We start from the raw sequence: 21,412 nt of genomic DNA on the forward strand, positions 1-21,412 counted from the left end.
CAAAGAGCAAAACACCAAAAAAAAACATCATTCCCATTTCATTGCAACAGTTTAAAAATTATACTCCAAATGACCCTCGTCGACATAGGAGGCGAACATCTAACATAATAGGGCTCCATCTGATTGGTCAACAACGTTAAGGGGTCCGTCTGATTGGTCAAATGCATAAAGGGATTTATTTGATTTGTTAAATGCTTCAAGTTGCAATAAGATTGTTTTAGCACATTTAAGGTAATTATTTATCGGAATTTTCACTGTCTTGCATAATGCACAGCTTGATGTTGCAATAACGATAAATTTGCGCTATATTGTGCAGGCCTATTAATAACATATTTCTTTTTATTGCATGGATTTATTAGACGTACTCCAACTTCTCCGATAGGGTGACTTTTTTGTCCGTCTTCAGTTTCTTTTTTGGTAGACTCCTGGTCTCTTCTCTGGCCTAAAAGAAGACATGTTCATGTAAAATGTCTTGTGGGCATTTCCTGCAGTCATAAGTGCTCTCTTTCCTTACAATCGGCAGCTTTTTGTTGCTTCTGTTGTCTTTAGGCATTTTAGAGAGGGCGCTGCTCTCTTCTCGCTCTATCACTAGTACAGGTCTCTTTGTACTAGTGGAAATGCCTCCATGACTGCTAAAGGTCTGAGGGGCCCTTGACAGCAGATGTAGGTCTATCTTTACTAGAAGAGATTTGGGAGGATGCTCCACAGCATCATATGGAGAAGTCTTCTCGTGGAAGAGTGGCCTGTGAGGCAGCTTTGTGCCGCTCTGACAGATTTCTGTCTTGGGTTTGCTTTGGCCTGGAGGGCCAGGAAGCAAGTTGTGATTTTGGGAAAAACAATAACAGGAGTTAGGGTTGAGACCTCCACATGATAAACAATGACCCGTGAGCACAAGTGGAACATCTAATTCCATCTTCTGCTCATCTTTTGTGCGTTTAGTCCTTTTTTTGTCCCTTTTAGAGCCACCGCTCCCCTTTTTAGAACATTCTAGTTTCGTCTTCACATTAGGTTTGCCTGTGAAGCTAGAGTCCTTTGTTTGAGTGTTTAAAACTTCCTCAATTTTAACATCAGACGTTGCTGCTGTGCCATCCGGGAAGCGCGCTTGTATTGAATTTTTCTTGGCAGTTTTACAGTTCCTCAAATTCCCTGGGAGAGAATGTTTGCTGCCCTGCGGACGACAGCAGTTATTCTGGGGGCTTTCAATGCAAGAAACAAATGTGTTATCAGGGAACTCTTTATGGGGAGATGAAAGCTCCGCTATCTTAATCCTGGAGTTCTGACAAAGCAGCTTGTGAGAGGGGCTCTGGGAGACTAGAGGGTCACCGTGACCCTCGCTGCTGGGGTTCTGTTGACTGGATCGGATCCAGTTCCCCAGCTGCCAATTAGCAAGGCTTGCTCCTGGAGGCTCGGGCTGTTAAGAAAAATAAAAACAGATGGTTTTCTAATTGAAGTGTGACTTGGATTACTTGAACGAATGTAAAATGAAGACATTACCCCAGGTGTCACTGAGCCATTCTCTGGTTGTTGTGCAGACTCCTCTGCGGTGCTTTCACTGTCCGACTCCGACGCAGAGGCTGGGCTGCACTCAGAGTCGCTGGAGCTCGACGTCTCCACAACGCTACAACGTGACGCCTCAAATGAACTTTTTACAACAGACAGAGAACATGATGACAAATTAGGTACCACATATTCACAGCCATTAGAAGAAGAAAAAACATACAATTTATGTTTTTAAACCTGCAAAGGCCCTGTTATTGCCATGTGTGCAATGTTTTCCTACTGGACATGTAAAATAATACAAGTCTACATCCAAGCTTTTTGTCAAATTCTCACTCTGACAATAAAAATAAGCTATTTAGTGCAATGGAAGATCCTCATTATTCTAAATCAGGGGTATTCAATTAAAATTCAAAAAGGTCCAGTTACTAAAAATCTTTCCCAGCAAAGGTCCGGATCTTATGTTTTCACTTAACATAATGTACCCTCATGTTAATAAAATCAATAACGCACATACATTTCTACATAATTTATTGTTACATTTCAAGTGTTTTCAAAGTAATATGCTTTTAACATACCGAAAAGTCTGAACTTGTATGGTACTTGAATGGAAAACAATACTGTAGTTCTCTTTACTACATGTCAATTAACAGACACTGAAATTATTCTGAATAACATAAATAAAAAGTGCAAACACAGCTTTGAGCAGCCTGAACTTAGGGCCTATTTCAAGTAATGTAAAACATTCAGAATATTTTGAATAAAATAAAAGTGCTTTTAATCTTCAAGAAAAAAATAAACAAGACATTTGAACTGCCACCTTTTTAAAAAATGAACTACATTTTAAATAAAATAACACAGGAAACTTTTCAAGTAAAATAGAACAGGGCAGAATTTACTGAATAAAAAAAGTGCAGAACTTTGAGCAGCTCCCTTTTTCATCTCTCCTTTCAACCTTTCCTTACTCCCTTTCAATCTTTCTTTCCTAGTGAGAGAAATGGGCATGTAACTGTCCTGCCAGCAGTTTGAATCTTGGCTTAAATGGGGTTAGTGCAAGTCTCATGCTCATGTGGAGATGCTCATTGGTGAGCCTAGAACGGTACTTTGTTTTAATAATATTCATTGACGAGAAAGCTGTCTCACAGCTGTAAGTTGATCCAAACATGGTCAAGGTGTGTAGTGCTACTTTGGTTAGACCAGGGAACATCGTTTCTGGCACAATCTGTAACCAGAAAGTAGCAGAGTCAGTTGTTTCAAAATGCCTCCTTAGAGCAACATCTGCTTGCAAATCAGTGAGCTCTAACTGTAAAGATCCAGGATGTGCCCACTTGAAGGTCTGTGTCACCTCCTTTGAAAATCCTCTGATTTCTCTGATAAGGAATGGATTCTCAATTAGCAGGAGGAGCTCGTGTCCAAGGTTGAAGCAGTCAAATCGTTGACAGAAGTTTCCAATCAGCTTGTCTATGAAGCCGACATAAGGGGAAATGTCTCTCTCACCCTGAATTTGTTCACGCATTTGTGGGAAATGCTCACAATCTGCTTGGAGATCTTCTTTGAAAATGTCCAGCTTAATCTGGAATGAGCGGACAGTTTTCATCAAATCGCAGATAGAATTTTTCTGACCCTGCAGCTTTAAATTGAGCTCATTAAGGTGTCCTGTGATGTCCACCAAAAAAGCCACCACATCCATCTTGTGCTGATCTTGCAAAAAGTTTGCAAACTGTGTTGCTTTTTGACTCTTGAGCTGCTGTAAGAAAGCAGCTATTTCCTTTCGGATGGACCAGAAGCGTTCCAGTGCATTGCCTTTACTCAGCCATCTCACGTTGTTGTGGAGTAGTAGGTCATTTGCATTTGCATCCATTTCCTTCAAAAATTCTCTCAGCAGTCGATGCTGATGGGATGAGGAAGCCCTCAGGAAGTTTATAAGTTTCATCATGGTATTCATTACTTCAGCAAATTCTTCAGACAGAATGGCACAGCGAACAGTCTGATGTATGATACAGTGGTAGGCTATGAGATCAGGGTTGTCTTGTTTCATCCGCGCAACAGCCCCCTTCTCTGTCCCAACCATGGCAGGTGCACCATCCGTGGTGACTGACACTACTTGCTTCAGATTAATCTTTCTTTTTGTGAGCATCTCCTTTATCCCCTCATATATATCCTCTCCTCTTGTGTGTGTCTCAAGTGGTGTTGAACCTAACATGTCCTCACACATCTCTTTCTTCTCTTTGTGAGGAAATCTCACATACACCAAAAGCTGGGCATTATCTGTTACATCTGTGGACTCATCAATGGCTAAGGATATGCATGCTGCGTTCTGAACAGCTGCATCAAGCTGTGCCAGCACATCCTCTGCTAATAGTTCAGTTTTTCTAGTTGTTGTTGTAGCTGACAATGGGATTTTTTTTATTTTTTCACACATGTCATCTTTTAGTTTACCATCAAGTAAGGTTTCTGCAGCCGCATTTAAGCACTCCTTTACAACTGTCACATCGCTGAATGCTTTCTTGTGTTGCGCCAAAATCCACGCGATCTTTAACGAACACTCATTTGCACGTTGCTGCCCGGTAAATGCATGCGTGATGACACGAGTAGACCTGTCATACTGTGCTTTCAATTCGATGATTTTACTTGCCCTCACTGCGGACTTCTGCGGGTACATTTCCTCAAACGACCCGTGTTTGGTCTCATAGTGACGCTTAACGTTGCCACTTTTGATTAACGCCACATTTTCACAGCATATGAGACACAAAGGTTTAGAACTGGCTGCAGGCAGAATAAACATGTATTTGTCCGTCCATTCATCTTTAAAAGTTCGGTTTTCAGCATCTACTTTTCTCATTTTTGAGCAAGCCATTTTCTCTCATCTCCTCTCCATCTCTCTCTCACACTCGCTGTTGCTGAAAGGTAAACAATCGATTTGATTGGCTTGGCTATTGATGACGCTCCTGTCATAATTACTAGATTAGCTGCGCATGAACAAATGATTTATATTTTTATTAATATCAAAAGTTTTAACGGGTCCGGGCAGACTCGTCACTCGGTCCGGACTCGGACCGCGGTCCGCCATTTGACGATGCCCGTTCTAAATGTTGATCTAATACAATGAGGTCACTTACACTGAGTTTGGTTGCTCTTGGTTTATATGAGGTGGATCCACAGGGGAGGAGTAATGGTTTTCTTTAGAGACAAAGAAAAAGTTGGTCAGATTAGGATTAGCCTCTACTAATAACCTACAAAGACACCTTGTTCTACCAAATGAGAACATTTTGAATGAATGGCCCTTAAGAAAAATCCAGCAGAAATAAATATTTAAAAAAACAACAACCAAACACTAAAAAGATCAAATATTTAAGAAATGACATGGTCTCAAAAAAAGCTTCATTAATATTTTAAAACCGAGCTGCCACAAAGAAGAAAACAAACTATTTAATTAACACTTCACTCTGGTCAACCAAAGCCTAGTATGACACATGAATTAACTAAAATTAAATTAAGCAGAAGATTTAACAATAAATATTAATGAAAAAGCAACAAGAAAGTAGATTAAAAAACATGCAAATGTCCGTTTTGCTATGGACTTAACAACAGCATTTTTACAGTCGCCCCACAAAAAATATAACTTTTGACAAATTCTAAAGGATAACGCAGCAGACTGTAAAGCTGTATAGTGAGTGAAGCTTTGGTGGTTACAAAAAACATGCTGATAAACACACGAAAGCAAAAGAATAACATTTCATTGTTTTATTTTTAATTAGCTACCGCTCAAATTTAAGAATTCACAACTCTTTAAAGAGCCACTCCAATGTGTTTCGGTGTGTTTAACATTGTAGCAATTTACTCATGATGGAGGACATATATAAAATAATTTAAGATTAAAACTGCATTTCTGAGTATTTCTCTATTAAATTCTTATTGAATCAGGAGCAGATGAAAAAATGTTGTTTGAAAAGGTGCTCAGTTGTGATGTCAGAGCTGGTATAGGAGAACTAAAGTCTCCCTTCTTTGCTTTATTCAGATGCATCAACTTGCAAACAACAACTTAAAAAATACATTAACATCTTCGACTAATTTGGTGTCTGGCTCAAAACTGGAAAGCTCCGATGTTAATCACCATTTTTGTTACACCGCTAATCTTAGCATGGGGGTGTGAAAGGCTGTAAGCTAAGGGGCGAGAGCATAAACAAAGTGATGATACGATATCAGCAGAGGCTTACTTGTACGCCAACAGTCCCGCCCACAACTCACAAGCGAGTTTCTGATGAACTACTGCCGCTCTGCAGAAACTATGTCCTAGAAAACGACACTTTTTTTTAAAGCTGTGCCTAAAAACGGCATAATCAGATTGAAAAGACCACTGGCTTTCACAGTTGATTCAAATTTGATTAAAGTGAGACTTTAAAAAGAGGCAGAAAAAAGCTTTCTTATTAAGCTTGTAGAGAAAACATTTATGTTGCCTTTAAACACTTTCTAAACATGAAATGGAAAAGACAACATAAAGATGTTCTGAAACCCAGCGATCACTTCCCTCCGCAATTACTTACTTTGTTCCAAATGTGAGGAGACCTGATCTGCTTCCTGTGAAGACAGAGCGACAATGTGGTTTTAAGTGAGTTCTCACTTCTTTAACAACACTTCACATTTTCATCCAAGACATGTTGAGATCTAAGTAGTTAGAAAAAGTCCAGATGGGGACAAAGAGATGTCTTCTAATCCTTTTTACAGACATTATATAACCGGTTTGGAATTTAAGGAAAACAAAGGTAGTGAAATTTATACGTGTTTTGCCTATTTCAATGTGAACTCCTCATTTGCCACTTAATTGACTGGATTTGCAGATTGGGTTTAAAGGTCATTGCAGGTAGGGGTGTGTATTGGCAAGAGTCTGGCAATACGATACATATCCCAATATGCGCCCCGCGATACAATACATATCCCGATATTTTATTGAAACATATTTTCTTTTTTTTAAATATGACTTTGAAAAAACTTTACCTTAATTTCAATGTCTTCCATTGTAATAAAATGGTCAAATTCAGTTTATTTAAATGTTAAGCACTGCAACTGTATCTCATGAATAAGTTGCTTTTACCAAAGCAAATTTATAGTGCTTTTATTTTGGTAACTAGAAATATAGAAAGGGAACAGTCAACATTGTCTGATTTCCACCACAAAATATTTTTCAGTATAAAAAACAAAACAAAGAATGACTGTGCCTTAACCAATAAGTTTCTATTGGGGAAAACACTAAAGATGGCTGACAAGATGGCTGACGGTCCTGGAGCTGTCGTTTGTGAGGACTGCAACTCAAATCACTGCCACCTTCTAGCCACTATTCAAAGGCTAAGATCGGAGCTTAAGGAGAAATACAACCTGATTGATAAAATACTCTCAGTTTCAGCCTCACAGTCAAATTATATTACATACCTCCAGCAATCAGTCATCGTGGACCAAACCAGTCGCTCCCTGTCACAGACTCTTCCATGGTCTGGAGGAAAGCCTGCTGAAGCTCAGTCCACCGGCTCCGACAGCAATATTGTGCAGCTACGTGGCGTGACAGACGGATTGGAGCCGACCGATGAGATCCGAGGCCCAGACAACCCCAACTCTGGAGAGTCGGTTCGGTTTCCAGCTGACCTCGAGCAGGAGAAGGCCGATGCGGGGCTCAGGGACCCGGCTCTCAGCTCTACACCCAAGCTGTCATGGGCAGAGGTGACACGGCGCAAAACTGATCCTTCCTGCTCGGCTAGACTGGCGCTCTCCAACCGCTATGCCCCGCTGGGTGAAGATCCGGGATCCGCTGATCCGTCAACAAACCAACAGGACCCACCGGGACCAGGGTTGTGTCACCGTCGTCCTCCTGCACTCCCATCTCCCACGGCTGGTGCCGGATGTGATCGGAATGAGCCTCCTGCCGTTCACCCCTCGGCTACGATCAGGGTTCGGAATCGGGGAGCGAAGTCCACTGCGGCCTCCGGGCCCGCTTCGAATGAGCCTGACCAGGCCACTGCCTCCGGGCGCGCCTCGCGGGAGCCATACCGGAGCACATTCTTTCCAGGAGCTGCAGCGCCGGTCCCGTCGCCTGACGCCGCCGCTATCCATTCGTTCTCCGCCACAGGAGTGAAGCGCCGCAGGCTGTTACGTGACGCGGTTACCCGGCGATCGGGCGAGCCCTTCCGGGGTTTGGAGAACATCTCGCCCGATCATCATCCTCTGCCAGATCTTCCTCCTAAGCTTCACCCGGGATCGCTGTCTGTCGGGCATTCTGCTGCCTTGCAAAACCCGGCTGTCAGGTATGGGGGCCCCGCACCGGATCCGGGATCAGCGCCCCGTCCTATGTCTTTTTTATTTTTTATCTATTTATTGATTTATTTATTTATTTACGTATTTATTCATTTATTTATTTGTAAGGACTATTATTATCTCTGTTTTTAATATAAAATTCTTTTTCTTGTTATTTTACCAATGATACGTAGGTTATGTTTTAATCAGTTTTACGTATTTTATTTTTTAAATACTAAAATATTTAAATCTTATTTTATTTTTTATCTTTTTTCTATTTTTAGTGTTGTTATTTTATGATAATTTTTATTCTGATGTTTTTAACTCCAGTGTTTCCTCTTGGTGATCCATTTTTCTGGGGCACCACCGGCTTGACCTGTAGGGGGTGCTATTGCTGCGGTGCCCATTCTGGTTGGGCGGGCTGGGGTCCCGCTCTGTGGTCTAATAGCCATGGAGTGGGCCCTGGGCTGCTCTGTGCTGGGCGGGCGCTGTGGTACTGACCCCTGTGGTCGGGATGGGCCTTGGAATAAATGGATCCCTATCATATAGTTTCCTCGCAGCAGTACCAAGCCAGACCTTCTTTTAGCTGCAGTTCTTTGTTTCTGTTCAGGGTTCTACTGGGGGAACTGGGTGGGTGGGTGGGGTGTGGTGAGGGAGGGGTCCCATCTTTGTGCGATTGTCCTTTGTTTGCTGTTTTTAACAATTTTCGGGTTTTTGACTGTTTTATCTGCTTTTATGTTAAGCGCTTTGTGTTTTTAACTGAAATGAAAGGCGCTATATAAATAAATAAAGTTTGAGTTTGAGTTTGAAATAAAATGCTGTTTATTTTCAATATTGCTTAATCTAGCTTCTCCAGTACTTTTAAACAGTTCAGAGAGCCTGATTGGTGCTTCAAAAATAAGGGGGGGGGGGGGGGGCACTGATTATTTCCAGAAACAAAGTGTGATGATGAAGAAAGAATGGAGTTTGCTTAATGTGACAAAGGAGCTTTGTCTACATATCAACCTGCTCTGCTGCAGCTTTGCAGCCATGCTTTCACATGGGGGAGTAAACTAGTAACACTGATCACCACGATGTCGGCCTTTTTTCAGAGCGTTGTACACATCCCTCTGATCCATCAAGTCGCTAAACTAGAATCCATTGCTGGGAGGTTCTGCAGAACTTTAGCCCGCTTGGCTGATAGCATTTTTGCCGATGCTAAGTGCATGTCACCTTAAACTTTGCGAAAATGGTTTTTGACAACAGAAGTTTTAGCCGGAAAATTTCGGTAGTTATACTGCACGGTTAAAAAAAAAAATCGGAAGGAGGTCAAAGACAAATATGTCGACTGTTTTTTTAAAAGATTTGCCCAACTTTAGGCAACCTTCCGAGAAAAAAATTTTCTTTCGAGGAGAGAGTGGTCGCTGCAGCCGCGCGCGTAGTCAAGCTCGCTGTTGTGGCACTGATTTCCGCCGGAAGCGCTGCACAAAGGACACCTCCATACATTAGCCACTGTGAAGCTGCAGTGCTTCACTCGTTCTTATTTGAGCCTCTAAATAGCACTGCAATCCGCGTTTTTAAATGTTACTGGCAGCAACATGGCTCAGAGTTTCAGTTTGGTACCCATTCCAAATAAAAAACTAAGTAGTTCATGTCTCATAATAACAAAACAAGCTGCCTCTAGCTGAGGTCTTCCTGTTGTTTTGTGCAGAGTAGAGCTACTCAAAGAGGCTCTGTGTACTCTGCTGCCAACTAGCGATCGGAGGTTGAAGTGGACAACAAGAGTCAGACACTAAAGGATGCTCAGAAATAATTAAACAAATATCTTCCTGGCAGCATTTTGTATTGATTTGAGTATCGCCAAATGAACTATCGCGATATATTGCCGAAACAATTTTTTCTTACACCCCTAATTGCAAGGCCCCTTTATTGTGGAAAAACAAATAAATCATAATGATTCTGAATATATGCATATTTTCAGAAATTAGATTATAATTTAAATATGTTATGTAAGCTAATTTACTACTATACCAACTCTAAAAAATGGTAACCTTTTCTAGTGCTGAAAAGGTTGTGAGCGTACTTCCTCCTTCGCTCTGCCTTTAGTTTGACAAAAAGTTCAAGCTGGTTGATAAGCGAAGGTAAAACATTACAACAATATGTTAATCTCTTCTGTAATTCTAATAGGAGGTGTCCATAAAACTGAAGGAATCTCATCTTCTCACCTTAGCTGAAAACAGAGGCCTTGACAGTTCAGAGTAGGGTGTTAATAAGGATGATAGCAGAGGAGGCAGAGGCTGAGTCATTTCCTATAAAGGACAGAACAAAAAAAAAAGAGAAAACAATCAGAACAAATATTTTTTATTTTTTATTTAAAAATAATTTAAGAGTTTGGCAGCCCAGCATTAACCCAAGAGCACTATCGCCAGGTGATTATCACCAGAGCAAAACTATTTACATGAATTTCAATATGTCGAGTTTTAAGGAGTCTATGCCTTCACCAGAGAAGTCTCACATGTCCCAGGAATGGGTGGACCAAAGACAAAGTTTCTAGTATCATTTTATTATTTTTTAGGAATTTTTTGTCCCAATTTTTATGTAATTTTTGAGCATGTTTTTAGGAACTTCCTATGTTTTTATTTTTCATTTTGTTACATATACCACAGTTGAAGATAAAAGAAAACCACTCTAATTTATGATGTGTTGTCATGTTTTGATCTATATTCCTCGCAGCAGTACCAAGCCAGACCTTCTTTTAGCTGCAGTTCTTTGTTTAGCTGCAGTTTCTTTGTTTGTTTATTTTTTAATCAAAATTACTTTTAAATTACTGTCGGGTGAATTTTATTGGGTAAAAATTACCCGGCAAAAGGGATGATGTAACCTTTTATAGCGAAAGTGTTCGAGGGTTACGCAAAATAATAAAACTAAGCACATTCACAGTTTAAGCTTAAACTGCAATGCAAAATGCAAAGATGAATTTTGGAGCATCTTCAGGATGTGTCATATTTAAAGTTTTTAATCAAGATATTAGCAGATTTCACCTCCACTGACGAGCACATCCAAACTGGATTATTAGTGTATTCAATGAATATCTTGTCAAAGCTAAAGAAAAATGAGTCAGATTGGTTCAAATAAAAAAAGGTTACTTAGACCATAACAGCTACCAGTTTAAAACTAAATTTTCTTTTTTAAAGCAAAGCTCGTCAAACCCGAATATTTGCAACATCACCAGAAGCCCAGCCTGGCTGTTACTCCCATTTGCTAGGAACAGCAAATTAAAGACAAATTCCAGATTATACCAACATTCAAACTAAAAGTGTTTTTTTTTTTTTTTTTGACGGGATGTTGATGCTGCTCGGTCAGAAATTCTTCCAATCAGCTCGTAGACTGGATCAGGTTTGGGCACGGCTGGAGGAATTTCTGACCAATCAGCATCAACCTTCATGTCCATGTCTGTGATTGGCTGGCTTGTGTGACACATTTTCAAGCTCAGAAGAGAGGGCATTTCTCTCGAGTGAAATTTGTTTTGATTGCACATATTTTTAAGTTTTACATATTTACATATTACAGATTTACATAATTTAGTGTCACTTTCAGTTGAACTGCCCATACTAATCTTATACTGTTAAGAGGAAAACAAGAAGTTGGACTCACGTTTAGGATGTCTTCCACTGATTGACCTTGTTCTGCCACCTTCAAGGAGAAAAATCAGAAAACATCACCCCAAACAAGCACGAAAGCAAACATAAAAAAAAAATCTGTCAGAAATATCATTTGAAGACAAACTACATCAGCACGTTGGTTTTCTTCTGCTGCAAAGAGATGTCAATAGTTCCAGAGTCTTAAAAAATAGGGAGAAATGCCTGATATCTTTAACAAGATGGCCAGTTATTTCAACATTGTACCACCATTTTTAATCAAGAACACGTTTTGCAAATGTCTTACTGGGGAGGAGTAGAATCGGACTGAATTCAGGGCTGCTGACTTTAGACTTTCAAAACTGCAAGAGCTGATAACACACAGTATTGGAAATATGGGTCACCCTCACAATTACATAAATACCAGGCAAATATTAGAAAATGTGCAATTTTCTCCTGAAAGGACAAAGATTGAGCTAGAGTTAGACTGAATGGGCCCTGCAGAGCAGTTATGCAACGTTCATTTATTGTTCGGCTGAACCCTGAGGGAATTTATCAGAGGAAGTTAAGGTCCTGCACAAAACAAAACCGATTGTGTGACTATCATCTGTACACCTGGATATAATGCAGAAAACATGCTTCCAAAGGTATAGTAAGGTTAAAAGGTCAGGGATAAATGGATCTATGATCAATTCTCTTATCTAGAAAACAACACTTGGTTTGACCAGATGCTGCTACACTGCATATGTAACACCAAGTAAAACTGCAAAATACTTTAGAACATGTGGTTGAAGGATGACATCTCATAGAAAATTTTGAGAAAAATATTTTCTTGACTTTATCTGACGACAAAAATTGTAACCGTTTTATACGTGCAGCCAACAAATGTTTTCATCTCATCTTTAAATTAGCAGTATAATAAATAGTATGATCAATACTCTGACAGTATACTTACCACCAAAGACAGTGGTACTTGCTTTATTTTGTCCAGGTCGGATTTGCTGATCAACTCCGGCAGTGGGGAATAACGCTCTGGGGATTGTTTCAGTTGGGGGGACTCGCTGACCACCTGGTCCTGACCATCCATGGGGCGCACGTATGCGGTGGGCTTTTGGGCCATGGTTATAGCGGGCTGCTTGGACGACAGCAGTGAAGGAAATGTCTGGCAGGACAGTGTAATGCTCTTGGACTTAAGAGGAGGTGTCCCTTTAGGCGACTGCTTTATATTCAGAGTGGAAACACCCACAGCATAGGAAGATCCCGCAGGATAATCTGTGGGAGCTGGAGCAAAGGCGTCCCCTGTATCTATGTCAATGTTATGGGTAGTGGAATGTGGAAGAGGCCGAGGCTTAACATCACGAGGCTGGACTGACCTTTCTTGGAAAAAGCAAACACACTCCCTGAGATCTGAGGAGCCTTTGCTCTTCTTTTGTTGTGGTGCTAAGTGGCTGAACTGACTGTCCTGACTGGGGTTCATTAAAGTCTTCTTGAAAACATAGATGGATATTGTCCATGATGGTTCGGAGAGGAGGAAGCAGAGGAATTCCAATTAAGATCTGAAGAAATATATCATTCATTCATCTTCTTCCGTTTTGTCCCTTTCGGGGTCACAGGGCTGCCGGAGCCTATCCCGGCCTCTTGTGGGCGAAGGCAGGGGACAGGTCGCCAGTCTGTTGCAGGGCCACATATCACACATCTATTTACTCTCACACTCAGACCTATGGACAATTTAGAGTTTCCAATTGACCTATGAAGCATGTTTTTGGACGGTGGGAGGAAGCCGGAGTCCCCGGAGAAAAGCCACACATGCACATGTAGAACATGCAAACTCCACACAGAAAGGTCCCCATTGATGTTCTGTTTCAAGTCTCCCAGCCAGGACTAACACACAGCGCTAACCCCTGTGCCACCGTGCAGCCGTGAAGAATATATTTTACTATAAAGTTCTTTTTGACAATGGGAGAACAGAAAAAGTATCTGATTTTGGAACGGTGTTCTGACGTTTCTATGTTTGGAGGCTACTGATTTGGTTGTGGAAAGGATACACAACTAGGAAGAGGAAACGCGTCCATGGAAATGGAACAAGCATTCACATCATCATCATAACTGCCCAGCATTCTTCGGATTCGGTTTGAAAGTTCATCCCCTTTGTTTGTCTACAAAAGACAAAAAAAAAGTGTTATTAGGATACAACATTAGCACAACTAAATTTCTTGGGGTCCATTTCAAATACACATAAAAACAAACCTCAATCAGCTTCCATAACACGGGCATCATATTAATTCGATTTTTGTTTTTTATTGCCATTATGTAAGATCACATGTTTAGAGGAGCAGGAACAATAAGTGTATCCCTTTTGGTTTTTACTATACCATGTCTGCAAACATCAGGGTCCACTGAGAGTCCTGGCTAACCTCGCTTGAACACCAGCACACACAAGCAAAAAGGAGTTAAAGCTGTTCCTTGGTGCAGTCCCACCTACACCTTGATTTCCACTGTCACACCTTTAGCGCATGTCACCACTTTCTTCCAGCTCCCACACATGCCCCTAAACAACTCCAACATACTCTCTCTCTGCAACTCCAGACTTCCTCATACAAACCACACCTCCTCTCTCGCTGTACCCCAAAATAGACTTGCTCTAAACATACAAAGACCCAGTGCAGCTGCAAATGACCTTCTCTCTTCTCCAGAAGCATCCTTTTAACAAATATTGCATCTGTGGTTCACTTTACTGGCATAAAACCATGCTGTAGCTCATAAATGCTCACTTCTGACCTCAGTCTTGCTTCAACTACGCTTTGCTATAGCTTAATTGTGCGACTCTCATTGTGAGACCACAACTCTACCAGTCCTCCTTGTTCTTAAAAAAAGGACACAGAAAACTCCTCCTATGATCTTGTTAAACAGCCAAGAAAGAAGCTCTACTATTGCCTCTTCAACACCCATTTAGAAAATACTTTAACACAAACATTTTTGCAATTATATCATCTGAGACTGAACTACACCAATACACAAAAAAATCCATACTGACGTTCTATAAAAGGCAGCCGTTTCATAGTTGGACTGAGCACACCAATTTAACAGTCGCTGAACTGCCTGTCTTGGATGACATTATAGGAGATCACAACGAAAAAGAATTGAGAAGTGCATCCGAGTCTCGATCAATTATTACTGCGAGCTGACATAAATAACCTTTATGAGAACCATCTAGTGTTTCCTTGACCTTAAGACCCGAGTTTTACCTTTCAGGCTGCAGGGAAGCCGTGCTATTTTAGTCACATAGTTTATTAAGGTCCTTCACTGCTTCCTCAATGCGGTGCGGGGGGAGGTAACTCGCTCAGCACAAGGCTATTGATGCTTGAAATGCTGTAAGTATTTCATTATTTTGTAAACTACTGTTAAAAAGCCCAAATTATTAAACAAATGTAAACATACTTTCAATTAACCACATTTGTGTTCCAAAATATGGAATAGAATACATTTCACGAGACAGAAGTATACTCTGTAGGATTTTATTGCTGGAAATACAATTTTGTTACAAGATTGGTAAACTATACTTGTCAATTACTGTACTTAAAATATGACAGTTAACTGTATCAAAAATGTATAGAATTTTTGAGCAAAAACCAGCTGCTTAGAAAAACAGCTGGAGAGTCTAAATTGCCAGGTGTTGCTGCTTCAACAAAAATTGGAAAAACTTGTCAGGACAAAACTGTCAGTTGGCTAACGAACCATCATTGTGATGTTGGTGCATTATACATTGCGTCTGTTCCTACCTTGTATGGTTCTGGAAAGAGTGGAACATTTTCTGGGCTGAAGGCTTTGGCTTGGCTGGTTTCTTGGTTCCTCTTTTCTCGTGCTCTGAGGCGCAGAAGATTTCTTTCATTGCATACGCTAAAACATTGCAAAAACAAAAGTTTAAAGAGGATTACAAAGAATATATGTTCAGCACATGCAGGCAAGAAATATATAGATGTACAGTACAGACCAAAAGTTTGGGCAAACCTTCCCATTCATTTGAATGAGAAGGTGTGTCCAAACTTTTGGTCTGTACTGTATATCGAATATTTAAAAAAGGGAAACAAACCAAAAAACTATGTTGACATTTTCAACACTCACAGACCCTCTTTAGTGAAAATGGTGTTTTTGATGCTTTTAACAGGTTCTTTTGGAGGACATATATAAAGTTAAGCTCTAAATTGCATTTCTGAGTATTTCTGTATCCTAATAAGGGCCCGCAGGAAATGAGGAAAATTTAAGATTTGCTAAATTATTGATCAACATTGCGAAGAAGATGTAACTTGCGATACATTAACAAATGGCAAAACAACCAAAAACATAATTTCCATTACACTGCAACAGTTTAATTTAAATAAGAGTCAACATAACTTAAACTATACTCTAAATGAACCAAGTCTACATAGGAGGCGAGCATCTAACACAAAATGGTTCCATCCAATTGGTCAACAACCCAAAGGGCTCCATCCGGTTGGTCAACAACGTGAAGGGCTCCATCCGGTTGGTCAACAACGTGAAGGGCTCCATCCGGTTGGTCAACAACGTGAAGGGCTCCATCCGGTTGGTCAACAACGTGAAGGGCTCCATCCGGTTGGTCAACAACGTGAAGGGCTCAATCCGGTTGGTCAACAACGTGAAGGGCTCCAACCGGTTGGTCAACAACAATTTGAAAGGTTCCATCTGATTGGTCAACAACGTGAAGGGCTCCATCTGATTGGTCAACAACGTGAAGGGCTCCATCTGATTGGTCAACAATGCAAAGGGCTCCATCTGGTTGGTCAACAACTTGAAGGGCTCCATCTGACATGCATTTGTCTCCAGTAGGTTAGATTACTGTAAAGGCCTACTCACTGGCCTCCCCAAACAGTACACCCAGAACGCTGCTGCTCGAGTCCTGACTAGAAACAGGAAGTACCATCACATCAGTCCTGTGCTCAGGTCTCTGCACTGGCTTCCTGTAGCTCAATGAATAGACTTTAAGGTAGCTCTGGTTGTTTATAAGTCTCTCCATGGCCTCGCACCAAAGCACATCTCTGGCCATATGAACCATCTCGGACTCTTGGGGATCTCAGGGACCGGCTTCCTGCCTGTGCCCAGAGTCAGGACTAAACAATGGAGTCCTAAACTGTTCATAATTAAATAAATAAATATGACCTTTTGCAATCACACAACCAACCAATAAATCTCTCATACATACCGTATATAAAAAGATCATGAAATTTTGAAAAACCTGCACACAGATTTTAAATTAGCAATGATATTAATAAATATATTTCGTTTTGCTTTAAAAACCTGTTCATTATTTTAAATCAGCATTTTAAAATATTCATTTTTAATCATGTTATTAGAATTCTATGGCTTTTTGTTTAACCTTGGATTTCAAAATCAATATTTTACAAAGTAGCTTTGTTTTTATTTCACATTGCTGTTTTTCAGAATGACTTATTTATTTCATAATGATATTTTTCAGCAGAATGAGTCTGTCAATCAGTGAAAGTGGGTGGGATCTAAATGCACATTGGTGCTCCTTTCATGATCTTTTTATATATTTATGAGAGACTTATTGGTTGTGTGATTGCACAAGATCATTTTTATTTATTTGATTATAAACAGTTTGGGACTCCATACTAAACAAAGGGAATCAGCATTTCACTCTTATGCAGCAAAAAGCTGGAACAGTCTCCCTGAGGTTGTGAGACAGGCCTCTACTGTATTAAGGTTCAAATCTAGACTCAAAACATTCCTGTTTAGCCGTGCATAAAAATGAAAGGGTCCTCATCGACACCCCTATTTATTTCATTTTCTCTTTCCTTTCTTTAAAAGTAAATCTTATAATGATCATGTATGTTTTAAATATTTGCACTGTTACGAATTGTGATTTTAATGCATTTTCCTGTTTTGTGAAGCACTTTGAATTACTTTGTGTCCGAATTGTGCCATACAAATATACTTGCCTTGGTCAACAACATGAAGGGGTCCATCCAATTGGTCAAATGCATAAAGGGTTTTCATTTTCATTTTCATAAAGGGTAACCGTTTATTGCAATTTTCGCCGTCTTTTGCAATACGTGTATTGCAAAGCTTTGATATTGCCATCACAAAAAAATGTGCAATTTATTGTGCAGGCCTAATTCTAATTATTGTATTCTATTTGAAAAAGCTTGTGGTTTTGACCTTAAAGCTACAATGAGCAGACCACAAGCTCCCGCTTCATTCTGATGCATCCACTTGCAGACAGCTAGATACATGTACGTCTTTGTTTTCCTTAATCGAGCTGGCATTTATAATAATAATCATCGATTGAATTTAGCTGCACTTCTCCGCTTACAGGTTAATTAAAAACAGCATAATCATAAGTAAATGACTTTTGTTCTATTTTTGAAAATAGAACAAAAGATGATCGGATAGGTACTTAAATAATGGAGAGCGTTTTGTAACGCTTATGGAATTAATATAACAGTAAACTGAAAGCTTATTAACAGTAAACTGAGGCTAATTCTATCTATCTATCTATCTATCTATCTATCTATCTATCTATCTATCTATCTATCTATCTATGAAAAAAACAGCTTTAACTTTACACTAATTTACCCAACAAGATGTTGTAGTGATTTCACTTCTGCAGACAGGTGTAATTAAACACAAGCACAATGAGAATTCACAATACTTCTGTCAAATCCCCAAAGAAGACATTCATTCCAGTTAAGCAAACAGAGCATCTGCATTATATTAAATGTTGCCAAAAAAGTTTTACCATCAACTAAAAGACAAAAAAAGCATTTAAAATGCTGAAAATGTCCCATAAATCGATCCTTATATTTGAAAGGTTTTTCTTTTTCATGCACAGAGTACCCATCACATTTACTGACAGCACTCCCACTGGAATGTTTCCATGGCAATAAGGGGGCTGCAAAGATTTGGGACCGAGCCAAACAGATGTGCACACACTCATTATTGTGAGCTAGCTAAACTCATAGGATAGCACACCCTGGCAAAATTATATGTCTCCAATACCCAGTGGTAATAGGATCACAGGTGTCAACTCAAAACAAACAAACAAAAAACAACAACAGGTAAGGCTGGTGCAGTTTATCCTGTTATCCATGTCAGTCAAAAACAAGCGATTGACATTAAAGGAACAACATTTATTAAGTGTTTTCCTGTTTCAAGAATGAATTTGTTGCTTACTTTGACCAAAGCATGGCATTTTTTAATTAATTGTTTTAAAAAATGGTTGAATTATTAATAAAACTACTAAGATTTAGCAGAAATTAGTCTATTCTGATGAATGCGTATGCAATTAAAAAGAAATTCTTACTAAAAAAAATTCCACCATTATGATGCAATGATTTTACTTTGCTCTTCCCTATGACTAGATTACTGTCTACATTCTTAAGAAAACCACTGTGGATTTATAAATATTTTTAAAAAAATCAATATTATCTTGCATTCAGTGTATAGCATTTTTTTACAGAAATAATCCAGACTATGTTATGTAGCTCCACTTGGAAGCCCAACCTGAAAGGACGCCAACATAGGAGTTGAAATACCCTGCATTTTTTGTATTGCAATGAGCTTGCATGTGCTTGAGAGATGCAGACCCCCCAGGACATAAAAACCCCTACATTTATTTAAAAGTGACAGTGATGACTTGGCTAAGCTTCACAACATCTTCTCATGGAAGATTTAAGCTTATTTTCAGAAAGAGCTGTTAAAACTGGAGTCGCTAAATGAATAGTTAAACATGACCAAAAAAAGGAAAAATTGCTACTCAATAAAAATGTATACAATTCTGATAAGTTCATTTACCAAGCTGTAAAGGATGAAGATATGAGAGCCTAACTATGATATTACATTGAGTTTAACACACTAGCATCATGATTTACTTCAATAAGAGCAGTACGTGTGTGCACAACAACACTCAATTGTAATTTGAAGAACATAAATAGAGAAACAAAAATATGGAAGTTTAACCAAATTCCATTGAATGTAATATTACAAAGCACTTTAGTTTACAACCGTTAGTCATTCGAGTGCTGATACTGTCAATGAATTTTGAAAGGTTCTTTTATCGTGTTATTTACTTATTTTTTGTCTTTTTAAACAAACTAGCTATCATGCAATGTTAGTTTTCCATTTCAGTTCAGGGATTCAAGAATAAAAAATAAAATGTCCTACAAAGGATTTCTAAATTAAATACTTTGCTCCTGAATTTGAAGTATTTTGTGAGTAAAATTAATGGGATAGAGAAGTTTATATAAAGAACAATTCTGACAAAAGATAACAATAATAATTAAAAATCGTTGAAAACCAATTTCAAAATAAATAAAGCTTTAGTTAAATGTTGACTTAACAGAAAAGACTACTAACGCAACAATACATCATTTATTTAAACAACCTACAAGGGATATATATTGTATAACAAACAAAAACATAATAAACAGAAATATGGAGGTATTTCTGTACAACTTGGTGCATTTCTGTTTCTTAATCTGGAAACAAATTTGAAATGTGCAGACGCAGCCCTTAATTAGAAAAACACATACATTGAGCATAAACATAAGTAAACATGTTTGACATTTACTAAAGTCAAGGAAACATTTGTTTAAATGGTTCCTTGTAATAATGGAAAAAAACAGTAACTATTTAAAGACCCCAATCAACTGGGATTTATACAGTCTTATTTACAATAAACTCATGATAAAGAGGCTTGTTTTCTAGCTGCAAAGTGACTTTGAAGCACGTCAGCCGATACAACCGCACCGACCAGCCTGCTGTTTGTGTTTCCAGCTGATTCCACCACTTCCTCGAACGGCTCACCGACCCGACAAATCTTTATTTTTGTTAGTTCGACATTGACGGCAGATAATTAACGCCCCCACAAACACCCTAAATGACGGTCTCTAGCTGCCGGATCACTGCCACAAAAGGTGGCAGACTGTTAATGGCAAAGTAAGGTAAACTTAAAGTTAGCTACTAGGTGCTAGCAGCTAGCCGCGGATGCGTCTTCCTACCTCGGCTGAGATGCCATGGTGCTGTGCGCCTCTCGCCACCGTCAAAGATGGTTCTCATGTGTCCCTCGCAGTCCCCAGTAAGATTGTGTTCTCTCTTGGTCACATTGTTTACCGGTGAAGTGGATTTAAGTCTTTTAAATGACTGTCAGACCGCTGTTGTTTGGTAGTTTGTTATCTGAGAGTTTTTGGGTTCACTTCAATCCATCTGCAGTGCAAGCTGGACTGTTCTACTTTCCGCAAATGACCGGGGGGTGTAGCTCAATTTTATACGCTCAGAATTGCCGAAATATAAAAATAAACTTAAAAAACGCCACATTGTGCTTTGGTTTATAACTAAACGGAATACAATGAAAACACCACCAGAATGGCTGGAGATTAGAATGTAATTATTAACAATATTCTCTTTTGAAGGAATAGTTTAAAGTTCGGACTGTGTCACCCCTGGGTTTACAGTCATGGCACATCCGCGCAGTGTTGACATGTGCTGTGGTTATAGAAGTTGAGGCAAAAACTTTTTCCAACTTTTCATTGGACAACAGAATGACAGATTTTACAAAGTATTATTTAGTCCGAAACAGATTATGCATAAATAATTAATGTAAACGATTAACACAGGTAAATCATCAGTTTTCACAGAACATAAGAACAAGCTGGTCCACATTTAAAAGTATGTATTTTTTGTTTGTTTGTGGTGGTGGTTGTTTTTAAATTTATTTGTCGTTTTCTATAGTTTTCAACAAAAAAGTCGAAAGAAACCAAAAACCTAATTGACAGACTATAAGTTTTATGGAATCTGATGTCTGACGCATGGTAAGCTGTTTGTGCTTTTTCAAGCTAAAAATTAGGAGGAATGATTATGATAAGAAAAATAATAACAATACTTCAAAAACACCAGAACGTATACCACCTTATGTCCAACTAATTACTAATACACAGCAAGTAGGCAAATCAATATTTTCTTCATAAGTATAAGTCCAAACT

General features: G+C 39.2%; 1 protein-coding gene across 2 annotated transcripts in view; it reads right to left on the reverse strand.

The window, feature by feature from the left end:
* LOC101169625 (AF4/FMR2 family member 1) overlaps window positions 1–20,675 on the reverse strand; it is a gene marked incomplete at its 3' end in the record, with an annotated part of 22,198 nt that extends 1,523 nt beyond the window's left edge. Inside the window, 11 exon segments of one of the 2 annotated variants that reach the window (XM_023960790.1) lie at window positions 366–442; window positions 515–1,411; window positions 1,495–1,642; window positions 4,617–4,677; window positions 6,042–6,075; window positions 9,984–10,067; window positions 11,413–11,451; window positions 12,352–12,528; window positions 13,442–13,552; window positions 15,176–15,293; window positions 20,432–20,675. In XM_023960790.1, the coding sequence (XP_023816558.1) occupies window positions 366–442; window positions 515–1,411; window positions 1,495–1,642; window positions 4,617–4,677; window positions 6,042–6,075; window positions 9,984–10,067; window positions 11,413–11,451; window positions 12,352–12,528; window positions 13,442–13,552; window positions 15,176–15,293; window positions 20,432–20,448 (1,763 nt within the window). 2 annotated transcript variants of the gene reach the window in all.
* Between the last annotated feature and the right edge of the window lie 737 nt (window positions 20,676–21,412).

This window comes from Oryzias latipes, chromosome 12 (genome assembly GCF_002234675.1).
Source record: "Oryzias latipes chromosome 12, ASM223467v1".
Taxonomy (NCBI): Eukaryota; Metazoa; Chordata; class Actinopteri; order Beloniformes; family Adrianichthyidae; genus Oryzias; species Oryzias latipes.